Genomic DNA, 20,476 nt, shown 5'->3' on the forward strand with positions numbered 1-20,476 from the left:
TCTAGAGACAGCTGTGTGTAAGAACACCAGGAGGTCAGTGTAATCCGAAACACTGAAACCCAAACACCCTTGCCACGTTCAAAGTCACTGAGATCACTTTTTTTCTGCAAGTGATATTCAATATGAATATAACTGAAGCCCTTGATTTAAATCTGTAGATACATACAGACATATTGGTAATTATTCAGGCTTAGGATTTCATGTTCTCTGTATATCACGTGATGCATCGCTGTCAGGTTTGGTCTTAATGTTTGCTGATGACGACAGAATGATTGGCTTAGCTGCAAGGTCATGCGAACGTAATTCGGTTTGTCATTACAACACAGTTTTTTTCGTTGTTTTTTTCAGTGCGCTACTTTGTAAATTGCAGTCTTTACATTCTCTCACTTCTATTATGTCACTCTGACATCTTGTCGTCCTTAATTATCAGGATTTAATTACAAAGCGTGTAATGGTCTTAGGACGCAATATACAAATCGACGGCAAGTCAACTAATCAAACAAATTAAATACAAAACACCACATTGATCATGTCCTGACTGTTTAAAAAAAAAAAAAAAAAAAAAAAAAAAATATATATATATATATATATATATAAAATAAATATAAAAAATATATATTATATTATTTCTTGAACTGCAGTTTAACCAGGTTATTTTTAGAAGATGTAACACACGTCCTCATCGTTTGCATTAGCTTTAAATTCACAAAGAGTATCAAGAATCTAAAACCCAGTTTGCAGACTGCTCCAGGAGAAATTCTAAACAAATCCTAGCTCTTCTCTAAGCTGTGCTGCTGGTTAAATCCTTGCTTAATATAAAATACATACATATGTGTGTATATTTTATATTATATGTTCTTGCTTAATCCTTGCTTAATATAAAATACATACATGTGTGTATATTTTATATTATATATATATATATATATATATATATATATATATATATATATATGCCTGGCCACGGCTTCTTAACACGTACTAACAAGATCCTTTATGTGTAGGTTTACCTCAGTAGTGTGTGAAAACTTAAATCTTAGCCGCAGGTTAGTAAGGTGTTGAACTAGATGATTAAGGCAACAGGATGAGATAATTATCATGGCCTTGTGTTAATAAGGTGTCAGGATGAGATAATTAAATGTTGCTACATTTTAATAAGGCGCGATTATTCATCAGATTGCCGATCATGATCATTTTTTTTTACTACTCAGTGACCCCTGGGGACGTGTTAATAACCTGACATCTGATCCCATTTCACTGATCCTCGGAGCCAGCAAACTTCACTTCTGACAAGTTTAATTTGAGCTGAATTGTGTCCACAAGTTCAGACTTCTATAAGAGGCTTTATGATCATTTCTCTGATTTCAGATTTCTTTCTAGGCTTTACCAGCATGCATTCTATTCTCATGGCGTATTTGTCTATATACACTATATTGCCAAAAGTATTTGCTTGTCTGCTTTTACATGCAAATAAACCTGATTAACATCCAATTCTTAATTGTTATGGTCTGGCTCACAGTCGCCACTCTAATTCATCCCAAAGGTGTTTTATCAGGTTGGGGTCAGTCAAGTTGTTCCACACCAAACTCAGGCCATCTTGTCCAACATCAGTATTGTATGCCGTTCTGGAAACATTACCATAAACGCACTCCTAAAGTTTGTATAAAACCTTCCCAGAAGAGTTGAAGGTGTTATAGCTGCAAAGGGTGGGCCAACATCATATTAAACCCTATGGATCGAGAATTGAATGTTACTTTTTTTTTTGCAAATACTTTTGGTAATATCATGTATATCTCGGAGTTGAACTTTTTGAAAACATTGTTTGCCATACTTTGTGTTTTTCTTTTAAGCAGACATGGAGAGCTCGTCGGTGTACATGTGCTTCCCGTGCTACCGGGAGTTTCCCACACTGGAGGAAGTGCTGACACACCAGCTGACCTGCACCGCTGAGAACACACAACCTCTGCCTGTTGGCACTGCTGTGGAAGCTGCTGCCATCTCTGCCGGTCTACCACAGGTGCTTTTCTCTCTTACACACACAGCTCATTCATTTTGTACATGATTGACGGTAGTTACTGGGGATGCTTTTATTATTTGATAATCACGCACTCACTCACTCACTCATTTTCTATACAGCTTATTCTGTTCACGGTCCCAAGCGATATCTTGGTATACCCGGTGCCAATCCATCGCATTGCACACAAGTACACACTCACACACAGGCAATTTGTAAATATCTGCTAGCCTTATCTGCATGTCTTTGGAGGTGTCGTGGGAGGAAACAGAAGGAAACACACTAAGCACAGGGAGAAAAAAGTTCTCACACACAGACCTGTGGCTGGAGGCCACAGTACACGTAAATTCCAGGCTGCAGATTGTCAACCACGCTCATTTTAAAAAAATTTATTTATATATTTTTTAATGCTCAGGGAACGTGTTAATAACATGACATCTGACCCCATGTCACTGATCCTCAGAGCCAGCAAACTTTTTTTAAAACTAGCCATGAGTCCAAGAGTTTAATTTGAAGAGCTATTGCTTGAACTGTTACATAATCAGCTAATGGCTCAACTTGAATGGCAACTCTGACAAATAATGTCATTTGTTTTTAATCTCTTCCAATAATCAAATTTTGATATTCATTTAACTTAATCGAAGCTTCATGCATGCATTATGAATGCAATTTATTATTATGCCCAGCATTATTAAATTAAATTAACATCATCAAACGGAATGTCCCTGAAATAAAAATAAATAAAGGATCCTTTTCCTTGTATTTTTTGCTAATTTCAAGCCTACTGCTACAATCCTATATAGCTTTAGGCACCGTTATTACCGAAGGTAATTACATACGATGCTAGTGAATGCCTCTATTTAGTTGAATCAGTTTTTTTTCCCTCCTCTCCTCCCGAATGGTGCTTGAATGCACAGCTGTAATTATCTGAAATAGGCTCTGCGTTAGAAGTGTCGCTTTTAAGCCAAAAAGATTTTTGAAATGTAAATTGTAGCGTAATTCTGGGTTGCGCACACTTCCTAATTTTCCTCTTAATTATAGCAAGGAAATTACACACTCAAGAATTTTGCCTTTGTGTACTAATATTGGAATACTTACCGTAAAATTGTGATTTATTGTTTTCTAAATGACTGACTTGCATGACTGCGTTGCCTGCCCTAGAGACGACCTTAGATACACTTATACGGTGGGACATTAATGGTATTTAGTCATGGTGAGGTTTTGTTTTTCCCCTTGGCCATCTAGCTTTCCACCAAACTAGTGGAAAAAAAAAATAAAGCCCTTAAAAACCCTAAGCAAGAAAAAGCTTCATCACACCTATATCCATTTCCCCCTTTTAGTTATATTGCTCCCTATCTCTCTCTTTCTCTGTCTCCTCCCTCCCCTTCTTCTTCTTCCTCCTAGAGAAGGAAGCTAAAGTGTATGTGTTTTTGTCTGAGATTTTCCTTTTTGCTTTTGTAGATAAGTGAGTAAATACAGATCTAACTCTCTCTCTCTCTCTCTGTGTCTGTCTTACCCCCTCCTCCTCCTTCTCTCATGCTTTAGCCAGAGTTTCACTCACCTGAGCTGGCATATGACACACACAATGCTGGGCAATCTGACCTTAAATCAATATCACAATTAGTTTTACCTATAATTTTACTATACCTCTTATAAACTATTTTTTGTTTGTTCACTACAAAAGGTTTGTACTGTTAATATGATCGACTAAGCCTAATGAAAGAGTTCTCTCTAGTCATGTGACTACACGCAAATTAGTACGTGTTTAACGGAGCAGTACATGAAAACACACAGTGAGGTAAGTATTAAGAGAAGGTTAATAAGAAAATTGACATGGGACAGATTAAGATTACATCGATTTGAGGTTCTGTATGTCGGTTTAGCTCTACATACAGTACATAAATTTTTTATCTTTACGTCATATTCTTTAACATTACAATACATAATCAAGACTAAATTATTCAACACAATACTATATTAGCAGTTCATACAGTACAAGTTAGGTAATTAAGTAACAACAACAACAACAGTCAAGCCACGAAGGTCAGCTGTTTTGGAATATGTTTTACAAGAACAATAATGTCAAGTGCATTTGCAAAGCCCATCAAGCCACCATGTTGTAACTGGCTCTCCGTGGAGGACCGTCCCAGGAAAGCAAGACCAAAATTTACCTCTGCTGCAGAGGAGTTCATTTTGAGTTACCAGCCTAAAAAAAAAAAAGACCAATTAACAACTAGCACCTCACATTCAAGCTGTTAGGAATGTTTTAAAAGCATACTGTAGGTAGCAGAGACATCTCAATATCAACTGTCCAAAGGAGATTATTGCATATTTTGCATGCCATCAGTAAAGTAAATCTATATTAAAATCAGGAAAGACCATGGAGTTATAATGTGTGTCGAAACGATTGACTGGTGGCGTAAATAAAGAAAAATCTATGAAGACTTGTTAAATAACAGTTATCTCACGACATTTTGAACAACCTGGCAATTCCAAAACCGTAATCGATCGATATCTTTTCTGCGCTTTCTATTTACTCCTGTCTCACGTGTTTCAATAGACTTCAGAGAGCCTCATATCTTTCGTACTCTGATCTAAATACCCAGCCATCAGTAGCCATCGTCTATGAATGCTCTGACTATTTTTAAACGCTGGCATCGCACGAAGCTGGCAGACGGCTTTCGCCTCGTCAGATAAAGAGGATGTCGCAGACTGTTCCATCGGATTACTGTAATACAACCCTCCTGCTGGGTCCTTCATGAAGACACTGCAGTTAATAACGGTATTGAATGTGACACGAGGAAAAAAAAAAAAAGTGTGTTTTTACTCTCTGGAAGATCCGCGATTAGAATGTGCCATAAGAGAATTGTCTTTTGATGCTTGATTCTTTGTCGCACATTTAAGTGTTGTTAGGGAAGAAGGTAATCGAGGACAGCTTTCAGAACATGTTGAAGGTATAACGAGTGGACGTACGTAAGGCCAAAAGACAAAAAGAAGTGATAGTTTTTTTGCTTTTTGTTTGCAAGGCCAAAAGTAAAAGGTGATTATAGGTGAAAAGCAGCCAGTGTTTAGAACAGTTTGTGCAGAAAATTCTCAAGTGAATGAGACTTGACATTGTTCTGTTGTCTTCTTCCTCCAGTTGGAAGCACAGCCAGTGTATGTTCCTGAGATTCAGAGTGAAAGGAGACCTGTTCTCTCGTCAGATGTACCACGGGTTCTCTACCAGTGCGCTGACTGTGAGCTCCTATTTGACGCACTCTTGCTGTGGCAGCAGCACCGCAAGCTTGGCTGCGGCCTTGGACCCGGAAGCGGACACGAACCTGGACCAGGACCTGGGGATGTGGGTGCCGCTTCAATGCCACAACCTGTCGATCATGACCAGCCAGCCGAGTTGGAGGGAGAAGACAGAGACAATGCAAGCGTTGAGGTTTCAACTCCAACTCAACTGAAAGGACAATTAACAGAGATAACTAATGAAAGTGTTCCACAGCAGAGTTTACCAAGCCACAGTGAACCCTCTGAGGAACCCCCACCTCATATACCAGATTGGACTGAGCCTGTGGAGGAACCAAGCCCACAAGTGAGACGGAGAGGCCAGAAGAAGACCAAGCCTCCCTCCAGCCTGCTGTGTGTGGAGTGCGGCCACTGCTTCAGCCTGGCTTCAGAGCTGGTGACGCATCGGAAAACGGCGCACAACCTGAAGGAGGCCATCCACCGGTGCAACGTGTGTGGCGAGGGCTTCCTCAACACTACGCTCTTCCTCTACCACCGCAAGCAGCATCGCATTCAAACGCAAGAAGACGAGCAAAAAGAGATTGAGGTGCCCCAGCTCTCCACCACCCTGCTGGAGACTCCAGGAGAGGGTCTGCTTTTGCTTGCCACCGCCGGAGAGGGCCAGAGCCTGATGGAGATCACCAGCCTGGAGCAGACGGTGCCTGAGGCTGTGCCCATCTCTCAGGTGGAGGTGGAGCTCGATCCTGAAAGTAGATCCGAGGTCGTTCAGTCAAGCGGAGAGGAACCTCAGGCGGTTGACGCGGAGCAAATCGAAGAGACCGAAGTAGAGGGGATCGTCAGCATGGAAGAAGAGAACATGGAAGAGGAGCAAGTTGAGAGCAGGGTTGAGTCCATGATTGAAGAAGTCGTCGAAGAAAAACAAGTGGAGGCGGAGATTAGCAACGTGGAGGCGGAGATTAGCAACGTGGAGGCGGAGATTAGCAACGTGGAGGCGGAGATTAGCAACGTGGAGGCGGAGATTAGCAACGTGGAGACGGAGATTAGCAACGTGGAGACGGAGATTAGCAACGTGGAGACGGAGATTAGCAACGTGGAGACGACACAGGCCGACGAAGAAGCATCCTCAGAGGTTTCCACGCGACTGAATTTCCTGTGTGGTCAGTGCGGGTGCTCGTTTAACACAGAGCAGGAGTTGGCGAAGCACCGCAGTAGTGAGCACGGCCTGGCCGAGGCACTGCACAGTTGCGCCGACTGTGGCCAGGAGTTCATGAGCACCACTCTGTTTCTGTACCATCGCAGAGAACATCGCAAGTCTGGTACACCGAACTCCGCTTTTAACTCTCTGGCCAAACACTCGACCGCATCCTCCACCCTCCTGCTGCGACGGCCAGGTCAGTGTCGGCTCACGTTTTGAATCCCGTTTAACATCCTTGTCCAAGGGCCTCCGAGTGGCGCAGTGGTAAAGCGCTCGCCCTATCATCCCGAGATCGCTGGTTCGAACCCCGGGTGATGCTGTTTTCCTCTCACAGCCGGAGGCACAGAGAGAGCTGATTGGCCGAGCTCTCTCAGGGAGGAGGGACGAGAGGTACTTGTGCTCCCACATTAGTCACGGCGCTACAGCCAATCAGGGGCGTCTGTGAGCTCGCGCACACGGAAGGAGCGGCTAGCGCTTTCCTCCAAGTGTGTTACTCCGCCCCCTAACGGTGCGTGAGTGAGCAGTTCGAAAAGATGCGGTCGGCTCGCGTCACGTGGTTCGGAGGAAACACGGGATAGCTTTCATCCTCCCGACTGAGTGGTTGTAGTAGCCTTGATGTGTGTGGGAGCCCCCTAGTGACGGGGAGTAATTGGCCACGACTAGATTGGGGAGAAAATCGGGGAAAAAAAGAATTGGACAGGACTAAATTTATAAAAAAAACAAAAACAAAAAAAAAACATCCTTGTCCATCAGAGTTTAAGGTATTCGGTGTCTAGATGTGTGATAATATAAAACGCATCACACCACAGCTGCATTGTTTATTGCTTAAATCTGGCTGGCTGTTGATTGGTAATGCCAGCTGTGAGGCAAAGCCCAAGTTTTGTACTAATGCACTTGTTTTAATTGTTTCTCTGGCTCTCCACATAATCTATAACTAACAAATCAGATTTAAAAAATATGCTGTAAGCACTTTGCGCTAATGTTTTATATAATCAGTGATGAGGCACTAATTTGAGTTTAAATCAATATTACATGTTTAAGGTTGTATTTCGAAAGCAGTAATGATATTAATGACACATAAAGCAAGTGAGTCAGTACTGCATGTTAGTCATTAGGAGAGGCCGACAGGAAGCAACACTGTGCGATAGAAGCATATGTTAATTACGAGCAAGTGCAAAAGCATGCATACTCTTTGGGTTAAATAAATAAAGAAAACAAGGATCTTTTTACTTTATAGCAGCACGACATTTGCTATATTAGGGTTCAGAGATGTTCCTTAATTATAACTAATTATAAACCAGCCTCAATTTATGATGGAATAATATTCGTTTCTTCCTTTCTACTTTTCGAACATGGGAAGATGTCCTGTAATTACTTGTAGGATCAACAAATACATTTATGCTTGCTAGTTATCCTAAATAGTATAAATGTTAATGTAAAAGAAGTTTTGCAACGAGGGTTTGAGTTATACTGTCATATTTAAGGATGCACCATTTAATAAAAAAAAAAAAAAAAAAATTGCGATTATTTTGACACATTGCGATATGTAATCTATTTAAATGCATTATTTTGTATTTCAACCTTTATTTAGGCTAACAGGGAAAAATGGCACAAATGATCTCATTAAGAAGATCTTTGCCAAAAAAAAAACACTGAAATGATTGAAAAACTCCACATAAATTCCAGATCGTGCATTAATCATCAGTAATAAATTGCAGTTTTTTTGTGATTAAATAATTGCTCTGGTCCATATCTTGATTTAGATTTTTGTGTAAATAATTGTCCATTACTAGTCACATTATGTATTTATTTATTTATAAAAAAAAAAAAAAAAACTTTTACAGCCAATTATCTTGAATTCGATACTTTAAACTTGGATGCAGTATTGAAAAAAATTTCCCCGACAGAAATAATGGAAGCGTTTATTTATTTAATTAATTATTAAATAATTTACTATCTGTATTTTGTAAGGACAAACAGCAGTTTGCCTAATTTGAATAATCAAAGATGTTGTCTCGTTTTATTAAGCAGTTTTGGTCTAAATGATAGGAACAATAGTAAAAATGTTCTTAAAAAACTCCTTTTCCTCCCTCAGAAACCTCGACCGAGATGGCGCTCCCCGACGGCACACTCGAGGCCACAGCCAAGCTGAGCCGTGATTGGTCGCGCACACCGCTTCCCCATGAGTGCCCGCACTGTGGGCAGGGCTTCACACGGCGCAACCTCCTGCGCGAGCATGTCTTTCAGCACACTGGCGAGAAGCTGTTCAACTGCAACGTGTGCAACAAGAGTTTCCCAACTCCCGCCGGCCTGCTACGCCACAGCCTGTGCCACGGTCCACCACGCGCCTTCACCTGCCCCGTCTGCCCCAAGACCTTCTCTCAGCCTGCCTCGCTCAAACGCCACATGCTCGCCCACGAGGAAGGCACAGAGAGGAGAGGCCCGGGGCGCAGCAAAGGACGAGGACGTCCGCCTGGAGACTCCCGTCTGCTCACCTGCCCCGACTGCCCGGCCAGCTTCAAGCTGGAATCACAGCTACAGATGCACAGGTGATTGAAGTTCAAAAGGTTTTAACAGGACGCAGGGAGAGTCTCTTTACTTCCTGCCGATGATCCCAAAAGGAAAGGGTTGTCGAGTTTTTAATGCTTTATAGGCATTAGTTTAAAATTCATTTTCACTTTTTTCTTTTTTTTTTTCTTTCCTGAAGGAGAATGTGTCTCTTAAAAAGTCAGTTTTTAAGTCTCATGCTAGAGCTGTCCTTGCCTAAATAATTTAGTACTTGCCCTGCTGCTGCAGTATTATGCTACTTAATAGCATTCTCTTTGAAACCATCTACTTAAAATGAGATATTGTGACAGAAAATGTTATATTGGATGGCATAATTATCATATCGTGATTTATTTTCTTAGACTCTACCCTTAGCACTACCCTTAGATAGGACGTGGTCCATGTTCTGTTGAGTCCACTGTCTCTGAGCCACTTCTAATCCCTATATGACAGCTGTCCCGGTTCTCGAAAACGTCCGGCCGCAGCGGCACGCAGTCAGAAACGCAAACATGGAGCAGGAAGTGAATGAAGCTTCACCCTTGACCCAGCTCATTACGAGGCATGACCTCATCACGCCGTGCATTAATCAGCCCATGTCAATCCAGTCTCCAGAGGTCCCTTTTCAGATTATAAATCCAGTCAGAAGGAAATTTAGCCCTCAGATCGTCTAAGATCCGACAACCACGGTTCAGTTTGCAGAGGGTAGGCATTAATGGGGAAAGTAGCCGTGTGCTCAGCATACTAAGAAGCAGCTTATTTTCAGGCCCGCATGAAACGATCGCATTTTCACCTACGCTATAAATAGATCTCTAATGGCTTCGACTGTATTATATAACGACACTTTTTACATACAACTATTGTTAAGGCAAATTTTTATGATGTTTTTCGCCTCTGCAGAGTCAAAATACAGTGCGTTTGGGTGCAGTGAGAAAGTGAAATGCTGAAATGGTATTTGAGGGCCAAACCAAAGAGCTGTAGCACTGCTTAAGAGTGTGTGTGCGCGTGCTTGTGTAAAATTTGGACGGACAAATCCATCATCATATGAGGCTTATCCTAAAATGATGAAGGAATTACTTGATGATACCGTGGTTCTGGAAGCATTTTATATTTCTGGCTCAAAAAATTTTTTCACTCTTTTTGTTTTTTTTTTTTGCCTGTTTTTGGCGGTTTTCTTTTCTGGAAGCATCATCTTTCAAGCGATCCACCAAATGCCTACAGCCCACACGGCCTGTTTCTAACTGTTTGACATGAGGCGGTGTCTGTTGTTTGTGAAGTTGCTTCAGTTTCTCGCTGCATATCAATCAACATGATGATAAAAGCAACAAGCTTTATGTAGCGTTTTAAGACAGCTGAAAAATGAGGACAAGAATTCTAACAGGGATGAAAATCATACAAAAAAGAAAACCAACTAATTAAAAAAGGGGAAAAAAAATAGAATATTTTTTTTTTTTTATACCACACGGCCATCTGTTTTAATCTGTACACAGAGAGTGACTGTAGTCTTTATGCATTTACACTTTACATGCATTACATTGTTGCATTAGTTTTGGTTCCTTAGTATAAAGTTTGCTTTAAGACGCAGCAGGAGAAATGTGGATTATTATATATACAATGGTGTCCTCACCACCTGAAATCAGCACAAGCATGTCTCCAGATGCAACAGTTGCTGATGTGCATAACATTATACACCACAAAGTTAAATAAACAAAAAAATAAAAGGCAAGCCACGATCTTGATCACAAATCCTTTTCATAGACTCTCCCCTTCCCTGCTTCCGCCTGTCTGACACGAGAGCACTGGTCCGCGTGTGATAATACAGCAGGCCTGTGTTCAGTAGCTCAAAAACATATGACATTTCATTAAACCGTTCAACTGTCATACATTTCACAAGAGCTCTTGTTATTGCACGCAGCCCTGCTGGGGTATCACCTGCTCTCTCCTGTGTTCTCCTGCTCTGTCCATAGTGAAAGTCCTTGGATGCTCATTAAATTTAACATTCAATTTGGCAGTGTAAAATTTATTAATGATGTCAGGTACATAATTTTTTTTCCTTTTTTTTTTTTAACCTCGTCAGTTTTTGAAACTCATTCAGTGCCTGTGCAATCTAACTAACTAACTTTTTCTCACTCCCTCCCTGACCAAATGCTGGCTCCTCTACATCGGATGTCACATATACAGAGTCGGTACAGATAAAGGTTCTTCGGTACGGTCATCATCATTACATAATGCTAGTGAAGTAGACTCAAAACTTTCGTTTATTTATATATTTGGTCGGTGGTGCACTCATGTTTCATTCATACCTCACCAGTGTTTATTTTGGTGCACAATGAGGTTCAGATGCCTGTATTCGTGTTTGTTCAAGTGAACCACCCTACAACAGACCAACCGCACCAGAGATCTTTCTAATCAAACCAAATATGTCAAGTGTGAACACGCCCTTAAAAAACGCTGAAATCTGAAAGGTAATTTTGTTTTGTGCATTTTTTACCTCTTAAACTCATACCGAGATTGACATGTTATATGTATGATTATTGCCTGTTTCTTCAGCAATATAGGGAGATTTTTGAGGTGTACAGTTACAGACAGTGCCCTTGTTGCATTGCACTATTTCTCAAGCCCCACTACCCTGTCCATTAATCCATTAGTGGACAAGGAGCATCATACGCCCACCGCTGACCTGCTGTTATTTGGATGAAGTATGTGTGAGGCACAAAACACATTCGGCAATACACCAACCGTGTTACTTTCAACTAATCCAGACATAATTGGTTGTGTCCCAAATACAGATTAATCTTACAGTAAGGCGAATGTTAATAGAGGTTAAGGTTAAAAGATTATGCATAATGTGGTCTGTCATAAATAACAAATATTAATAACTGCATCTGATTTGTTTCTTTTTGTTTTTTTCCCTCCCCCTGCAGGTTGCTGCACACTAGTCACCCTTTCCCGTGCGCGGTGTGTGGACAAGCGTTTAAGCGGCGGAAAGAGCTCGACCTGCACTCTCTCATTCACCAAGGTCAGAGGCCAGGATTGAGTGCACACCTTACAGACAAAGTGATTTCAGTGTGTTTAAATATACTACTCTTGGGCCGAAAGTATGTGAACACATCAGGACGATTCCATTTGTTTGTGAGTCTGCTGTAGACTGGTGCCTCAAAACGCAGTTATACAGAGAATGCCTTGGTATGGTGGAGCAGTTTCGCTAGAACTAAAGGCCCTACCCTGTCCCTGTGTACAAAGCAAACTTTATGAAGACATTGTGTGCGAAGGTTGGAATGGAAGAGCTAGAACCCTGACCTCAACCCCACTGAACACCTTTGGGGATCACAGCCCTGACTTTGCCTCCTGACCTGGCATCAGTGTTTGCTCTCATGGCTGAAGGGACAAATCCGTCCAGGCCAGGACTAAAATTGAATGCCTCGCCTTCCCAGAAGAGTGGTGATTCTTGTTGTGGAAAAGGGGGCACTAAGATTGGAATAAATTGTTCCAAAAAGCACTAAAATGTTTATTTTCAAGTTCGCAAACTTTTTCCAATATAGTGAATACACACAATGCAGTGTCTAAATAATGCACAAGTATGATCATGTGTACACTTCTGTCTTGATATAGTGTTAGTATAGTGTTACTCTCTAAAGGAACCTTTGTCAGATTAGAGTATATAATTAAAAGTTGTTCTCCTGTGGGTGATTATTTATTTATTTTTTAAAAATTTTAAAGAAAGGCAAGAAACAGGCTACCAACCAAAGCATTTTTTTTTTTTTTTCACTTGTAATTTTGACATTTGAGTGCTCTCTCTCCTCTTTTCCTACATCCGGGGTTCCACTTTGACGAATGTCCTCTTATTGACTGGGACTCCAACAGAAATGAATAAATGAGGTCAGAGGTCGCATTGATTAGCTGCATGTATTGATAAGATCAGCTGCTGATCAGTCATTTTCTCATCAGGCTAAAACCAGTCACTGGAGTGAGTGTGTGTGAGCGAGAGAGAGAGAACCAAATGGAGAAAAATAGAGTGAGACGATGGCAGTTAATTTGTGTGAGAGAGTGTGTTTGAAGACTGTAAAGGTCACACACGGACAGTGCAGCTAAATCTAAACAGCAGCTTTGGATCCGTCATTAAGTCCCTGAAGTTCTATTTATCTTTGTTTTATTCCTTTCTTTACTCATATCTTACAGTGTGTAAATGTTTTTATGCCAGTCCCTATTATTCTTTAGATAAGAGATGTAAGGTGTACGTGTATGTTATGCTTTTGCAACTCTCCACCTTCCCTCTTCTTTTTTTCTAGATAAGGAACCTTTTTTGTGAGATTTTCCTTTTTGCTTTTGTATATACGTGTAGAAAATAGATCTCTCTGTCTCTGTCTCTCTCTCTCTCTCTCTCTCTCTGCTCTCTCTCTCTCTCTCTCTCTCTCTCTCTCTCTCTTTTCTGTCCCTCTATCAGCCTCTCTTTTTCATCTGGTGTGAGTGTGAGATTAAATGCTTTTCCCTCTGGTGTAATCCTCTCTCTAGATAAGGAGCCTGTGGTGTGTTCTCAGTGTGGGTCTCAGTTCCTGAACCAGGCGGTATTAGATGTGCACCTGCAGCGCTGCACAGGAGAACCTACTCAGAGGCGTCGTTATAAAGGTCACGGGCGCGGCCGAGTCGGGGGTCAGCTCGAGTGTGATATGTGTGGCCACCGCTGCGTGACACAGGACGGTCTGGACCTGCACCGGCTCTCACACACAGGACAGACGCCACTACGCTGTCCTCTCGCACCCTGCAGGAAACGGTTCGCCTCCAGCTCGTCCCTGGCGCAGCACGTGGTGTCACACTGCCGCACCCCGATGTCCAAGAGGAACATGCCACGCCGCTTTATATGCGATTTCTGCTCTAAGGAGTTTGCCTACGCCTCTACCTTCGCCGTGCACATGCGCACACACACCGATGAAAGACCCTTTGAGGTGAGCTCTAGTTTTAGCCAAAAAAAACACACATTCACAAAGAAACAAAAACTTATTTGCAGACCTGTTAGATTAAGTGTCCTTAGCACGTGTTAGAATGGCTAGTTCCGGTCAGCCATATGCAGCCGTGTTGAGTGTCTGCGCAGTTATTGTTTATTATATGCGCTCATTTTCACTGCACAGCAGTAGCTCAGGTGGGCGGAAAAAACATGAAATGTAGCATGTAGGAATTTTTAATGATTTATACCTTATTCATTGCTATTTTTCATAATTAATCGCTTTTACATGTACAGGAAGTCAACTGATTTTTGACTATAATCAATAATTGTCCTATTTAACTTATTCACTGTCTGACAGTGATTTTACTTACTTACATAACATGCATACAATGACTCATGCTCAGGGCCGCCCTAAACAACCTTCCAGTTACTAGTCTAGTTAACTGTCAACCTACCACTGCCCCATAGCAGGCTTCTTTTGTAAATATAACTTTACTGCACCCTGCACCCCCTAAAAAAAAAAAAATCACACACTAAGATTTTTGTTTTATGGTTTTAAGTTGATGAATTCATGTGTAAAATGATTCTTCATTATCTCAGAACCACTCATTCACACTTTGGGTCCTGAAATATGACCATGTCGTCAGGGAAGGAGAAACTCCATTCAGGTCATCAGCTGACTTCATTTTATTGGCACATAACAATAGCTGAGCTGAAGAAGTGTGAAGAAACCCCAGATTATAACTCTGCCTTCTTGTACAGTGTATTATGTATGATGAGTGCATCGCCTTATGCGTTTCCTTCTTACCCCGACATGTTCATGACTCTGGAATAGGATCAATCTGACCACATGACCTTTTTCCGTTGCTCCAAAATCTAATGTTTATTCTTCCGAGCAAACTCTGAAACTCTAACCAGTGATTTTCTTATGGCCACACAGCTGTTTAGGGTAAATCCTATGAGTTTTAGTCACATTATGCATGTGTGTGTGTGGAAATAGTTATACTTTCACTATTATGCATAGCAGTGATGTCATGAAGTTGACGGCTCAGCACTATCCCACCAGGCTTCCAGGACAGGTCGTGGACAGTTGTTAACCAAATTCCAGTCATTTTAATGTTTTATTTGCCTATAATTCGAGCTTTCTGAAATGATGGGTTTTTATTGTTGTCAAGCAGTGTATAAATATGCAATATAATGAGCCATGTTCAACATCTCCAGGACGACTGTGACACTAGTGCCAGCTGTAATGATGGGTTAATATTAATTTTGTCAGTCTAATCCAGTGTAGTTTCTATAGTAACAGTTCATACAGTGGGACTTGTATGATGAATGATGTATATAATCGAAGGCTAATAATAAACAGATTAAAAAAGCACTTTGTGTCAAAGAAGAAAAAAACAAACATATAATTTGTTATAATTTATATTAATGACGGCTTTTCACCATGAGAAGTCTTCAGAGGAGAGCAGTTTCTGCTTTGCAGTTTCTCACCAACATTACAAGCTACTGCTTATTAAATTAAAAGAGAAAAAAAAAAAGAAGAGGCTGGTGAAGGAATGATTGTTTCTACGTGCTATGTAAGTGATAATGCAGACCATCCACATCATTTAATGTGACTAGGAACCATTAAAAAGTTGTGAAAAAAACACTACAGAAAAAAGCCTTAATGTCGGGCCGGTTGTCATTTATGTATTAATTTATTTATATTTCATTGTTTTCCTATAACACCACACACTGTGTTTTACCCTTATAAAATAACAACAGATCACAATGTAATTTGCACCTAGCAAACTTGTCTATGAGAACTGATTTGTTTAGGAGAGCCTTAAACCAGTGCTTAAACCTGTACTGTTGATTTGTGTGAGAGAATGTGTGTGTGTGTGTATAAATCTATCTATCTATCTATCTATCTATCTATCTATATATATATATATATATATATATATATATATATATATATATATATAGGGAGATAGTTTTGGTCTGGTACTCATTAAAAGTTTAGAGCTGCATGAGCTAAAAATTAAAAATTGCTTGACGGCCCCGGCTAATGCAGTCAAAGATATTCAGGCAGTAACTGATTCAATATAACGATAATGATATAATATCATTAGGTTGCTCGGCTCATGCTGCCATCTGTTGCTCTTGCCTCTGATTTTACCATGTGGCAAACAAGACGGGTTTGTTTAAAAAAAGATTCATTTAAAATTGTGCTCATGTTAGAATAATAATTTGTGCTATGTAATGCAGAGAATATTCTCATCCGCCAGAATTTTTATTACCAGATAACTTTAAGATCTGTTCTGTTTTTCCATCTCATATAATTGGCTAAAACACTGATGGAAAAATACACTGTCTGGACAAAAATGTTGCCATTTCAAAAGGGTCAAATCGTTTGACTGCATCAAGCAAAGAAAACAACTAAGGACGTTTGAAATTACTTGCACAGGAATCAAGAAGCCTTTACACATTATCAAATCTGGAGGGATAGTGCTGAACTGTCAACTTTGTAGAAAAAATGTGGACAAACATTTTTTTTGAATGGAGATCTCATAAACACATGGTGAAGTTGCATGGTTAAAAACTCAACATTTAAAAGCCATTGCTAAGTATGTTTAATAGTGAGTAAGATACTAAGTAAGAGCATTTCCATGCACACAGTGTGATGGGACTAAACAGCTGTGTCCATAAGGAAACCATATGTTAGTGAGGCTAATCAGAAAAAAAAAAGATTTGAATTGGCTAAGGAACATAAAGAAATGACTTTGGATAACAATGAATAAAGGTCATGTGATCTGATAAGACCAAACTGACCAATTCCAGAGTGATGACTGCGTAAAGGTAAGAAGGGAGCGCATGAAGCAATGCACCCATCGTGCATAGTAACTATTGTTAGATGTGTTTCTCTTTTTTTGACCAAGCGGTGTATCTGTAATGAAATGTGTATAGGTTGAGAAAGAGACACATACAGTGCACATTATGCTGCAAGATTGTTTTAGCCAATTATTATTAACTAGTATTTATTTCAACAAAAGCTGAATGTGATTTTCACATTGTTTTACATGGAACACACAATGAATTTTTTTTTTTTTTTGGTGAACAACTTTAAGCAATCAGCTCCACTGATGTGATGAGACAGTTACCATGATTGAAAAACAAGCACAAGTAATTTTAAAAACCTTTATGCATTTTTTCCCCCCTCCCTCTCTTTTTTTTTTTTTTTTTTTTTAAAAGAGCACTGCTCTGTAATTTCATTGTGTAACGGAGAGGAGATGTTTTTGTGCTTGTGCAGTGGAACACTTCAGTCTCTGCAAGTAGATAAGGACTCACTTCTATCCAGCATGGCCAATTTGGCCTGGAGAAACAAAAGTCCAGATATGGAATCAGTCCTCCCACGCAGGCACAGGCACAAAAAAGATTTGCTCGCTTTCTTCTAGAGAATTATGTAACAACGTCATAACAAGGCGGAAATTCTACTTTGCACTGTGAACAACCTAGTCAGCACCCGGCTGTCCCTGCGCTCCACTAGGACCTTATACTGTGTTACTGATCAGTGCTGTTTTTTTTTTATTTACATCCTGTGAGCAGGATGTAGGAGCGCTGATGACTAATTTTATTTAAGTTAAGCTGAATTTCGTACTACTTTGTACAGAATTTTTCACTTAATTTGTACTCTGATAGTATTTGTTTGAATTATGAGTGCATTATTTTTGAACATTTTACCCACTGACTATTTTACTTTGTCCTTTCTAACTTTTCCTGTCTTCTCTCTTTCTCTCTTAGTGCACTCAATGTGGGAAGCGGTTTCGGCAGCTGCCCCACCTACAGGACCATGAGCGTATCCATAGTGGTGAGCGCCCGTTCGTGTGTTGGGTCTGCGGGAAGAGCTTTAGTGTTGCGGCGCGGTTAGCCGAGCACGCCCGGGTGCACAGCGGTGAACGCCCATTCGCTTGCCCTCGTTGCCCTACCGCCTTCCGCTCACGCCCCAATCTTCACAAACACCTGCGTCTGCACGCCAGCGACCCCTCCGATCCCACCACCGAGGTCGCTGTAAACCAGGACTCGGCTGTACAGACCATTCTCCTGGTGCAGGATGCCTCCTCGTCCACGTCCACGAGCTCCATGCAGTCCACCACCACCACCGTCCCAATCATCCAGGAGGGCACGCTTGTGCCCGAGCAGCACGGTACGTCTGTGGTGTTTCTCCATAACAACATTGCAATACCTGCAGTTACCATGCCCGCAATATCAGTGGTGGCCGGCCAAGAAGTCCCGCACACCATCGAGTTCATTATAGAGGAGACTGTGTAGAGAGGGAGAAAAGGAGGGGGTGAAAGGAAAAGGAAGACAGAGAAAGATTGGAGCCATTTGTGAAATGGTTTCAGAGACGGGCACAGAGATAACTTAAGGTTATCTAGGTAAGAAATAGAGAATGAGCCGAGGTGAAAACCTTACAGAATAAAACCTTTTGTACGTTCCGAAGAAAAAATGTTAGCTGTTGCTTGGCTTAAATAGCTGTTACGTGTTTGGACTAGCAGGACAGACCAGAAAGCATCAGCTCCGCTGAAGTTTTAAAGAGCATTGAGCATAGTGTTAATGAGCTCATGCACATTATCAACACTTTGCCCTCATTGTGATCATTATTATCTTTGGCATGAGTTTCTCATAAAGTTTATAATGTGTGTGTGTTTTTTTTAATAAAACAGTTTGACTTTTTGGGCTCCGTGTTCTTGATTTCTTATTTAACACATGCAGACATGATCAAGCGTTCATATTTGTGAAACTGTACAGAACACCGAACGTATAAGATGGCTTAAAGATGAAGCGACTATTCAGGAAATATTGCAAGGTACTAAATGTAAAATCCATAAAGATTGATTTACTTTGTAAAATATATTTTTTAATTTTTTTTATGATTTTACGACATTCAGGTGGTTTTCCTGTATGTGTACCAACATAAAATGTGAGGGACAGTAATATTTGCCTTTTAACCTAAAAACAAGACAATTTGATTTTCCCCTATTTCGACCTCGTATAAGAAGATCCCCCACCCTAAATTGTTGCTCAGCTCTGTTGTTCTCTGGTTAAATGTGACTCAGAAGTTGCTCATTCACATAGACAATGAACCGACGCATTTAGAGGAGGAATTAAACCTAATAATAAAATATAAATGACCTGTTAACAATTACATTATCTGAGAAATATATTAGCTGGAAGGTGGCAGCGTGGTGTAGTGTTTAGCATTGCAGCCTCACATCTCCAGTGTTGTAGGTGTCTGGTGGGTTTGCATGTTCTCCTTTTTCTTAATGGGCTTTCTCAGTTTCATCCCACATCCCAAATACAGTGGAACCTCGAATTATGTGTAACACGGTTTACAAGTGCACACACACTACCTTACACAGAAATTCCGCTCTGTCGCGATTCTTTTCAAAGGTAAAGTGCAGGTTCATTTATTTATTTTTTTTAATTAACAGCAGTGATTCCGTTAGTATTAGCTTGCGCTAGTGTGACTAGTGATATTCCGTGCAATTTTTTTCCGATAAAACAGTCTCCGTTAACACACAGCGCCTGCGTGCACAAATGGAAACACTTATCTGTCGGGATTAACTTTTATTTTTTTTAAAAGGAAAGTGCAGGTTATTTTGTTCTATTTTTACTTTATATTTTGTATTAATTATTTGTATGTATTTATTTTTTTGAGCTGTAGAACAAATAATTTAAGTTTCCATTATTTCTTATGTGAAAATTTAATTTGGTTTATGAGTGTTTTGGAATACGAGCCCACTTCCGGAACGAATTATGCTCGTAATCCGAGGTTCCACTGTACGTGCTGTGTGTGTGTGCATGGATTGGCACTCTTTCCAGGGTGTATGCCGACATGTGCCCAAAGACTCCTGGGATAGGCTCTACGCCGTGGTATAGAGGAGGAAAGAGTGAATGCCAGCTGGAGCAATCACAAATGTAATTTAGTGAATCTTATGTTACCTTATAATAATAATAATTATATATATATATATATATATATATATATACATGGCTTTTAAATTTTAATGTTAGACTTCTGCTTCTCTTTTTAAAGTCAGTTTTGCACTTAAGAACTAAGAATTACTTGGAGAAGTACATGTATAACTATGAGGTAGGCCAGGGGTGGGCCAGGGGTAGCTCAGTGGTTAAGGTATTAGACTAAGGTTCGGAAGATCCCAGGTTCAAACCCCATAACCACCAAGTTGCCACTGTTGTCCCTTGAGCAAGGCCCTTAACCCTCAACTGCTTAGATGTATAATGAGATAAAAATGTAAGTCGCTCTGGATAAAAGCGTCTGCCAAATGCCTAAATGTGGGTAGAGCATGTGTTGCATCTCTTGGGGAGGGGGGACCAAAAACAAAAGGGACACATGGTTCTTAACTTGCAAAAAAAAAGAAATTGCCACCAGAAGTCACAAGTGTGTGCAACTAAAGTGTCATGTTAAAATATGGCTGTTCCTAAAAGATGAAATGCGGTTATCCAATAAGCCAGTCATATGGCAGCTGCACAATGCACGCAA

At 40.5% G+C, this 20,476-nt stretch overlaps 1 protein-coding gene across 1 annotated transcript in view; it reads left to right on the forward strand.

Annotated features, from left to right (window-relative positions):
• Positions 1-18,651, forward strand: part of znf574 (zinc finger protein 574) — a 21,244-nt gene extending 2,593 nt beyond the window's left edge. Inside the window, exons 2-7 of the mRNA XM_053495256.1 lie at positions 1,854-2,017; positions 5,154-6,639; positions 8,539-8,992; positions 11,912-12,006; positions 13,500-13,930; positions 17,716-18,651. Coding sequence (XP_053351231.1) covers positions 1,856-2,017; positions 5,154-6,639; positions 8,539-8,992; positions 11,912-12,006; positions 13,500-13,930; positions 17,716-18,243 — 3,156 coding nt within the window. The 5' untranslated portion in view covers positions 1,854-1,855 and the 3' untranslated portion in view covers positions 18,244-18,651. The remainder of the gene's footprint in view (positions 1-1,853; positions 2,018-5,153; positions 6,640-8,538; positions 8,993-11,911; positions 12,007-13,499; positions 13,931-17,715) is intronic.
• Positions 18,652-20,476: the final 1,825 nt, after the last annotated feature.

The sequence above is a fragment of the Clarias gariepinus genome, chromosome 4, assembly GCF_024256425.1.
Source record: "Clarias gariepinus isolate MV-2021 ecotype Netherlands chromosome 4, CGAR_prim_01v2, whole genome shotgun sequence".
In the NCBI taxonomy this organism is placed as follows: domain Eukaryota; kingdom Metazoa; phylum Chordata; class Actinopteri; order Siluriformes; family Clariidae; genus Clarias; species Clarias gariepinus.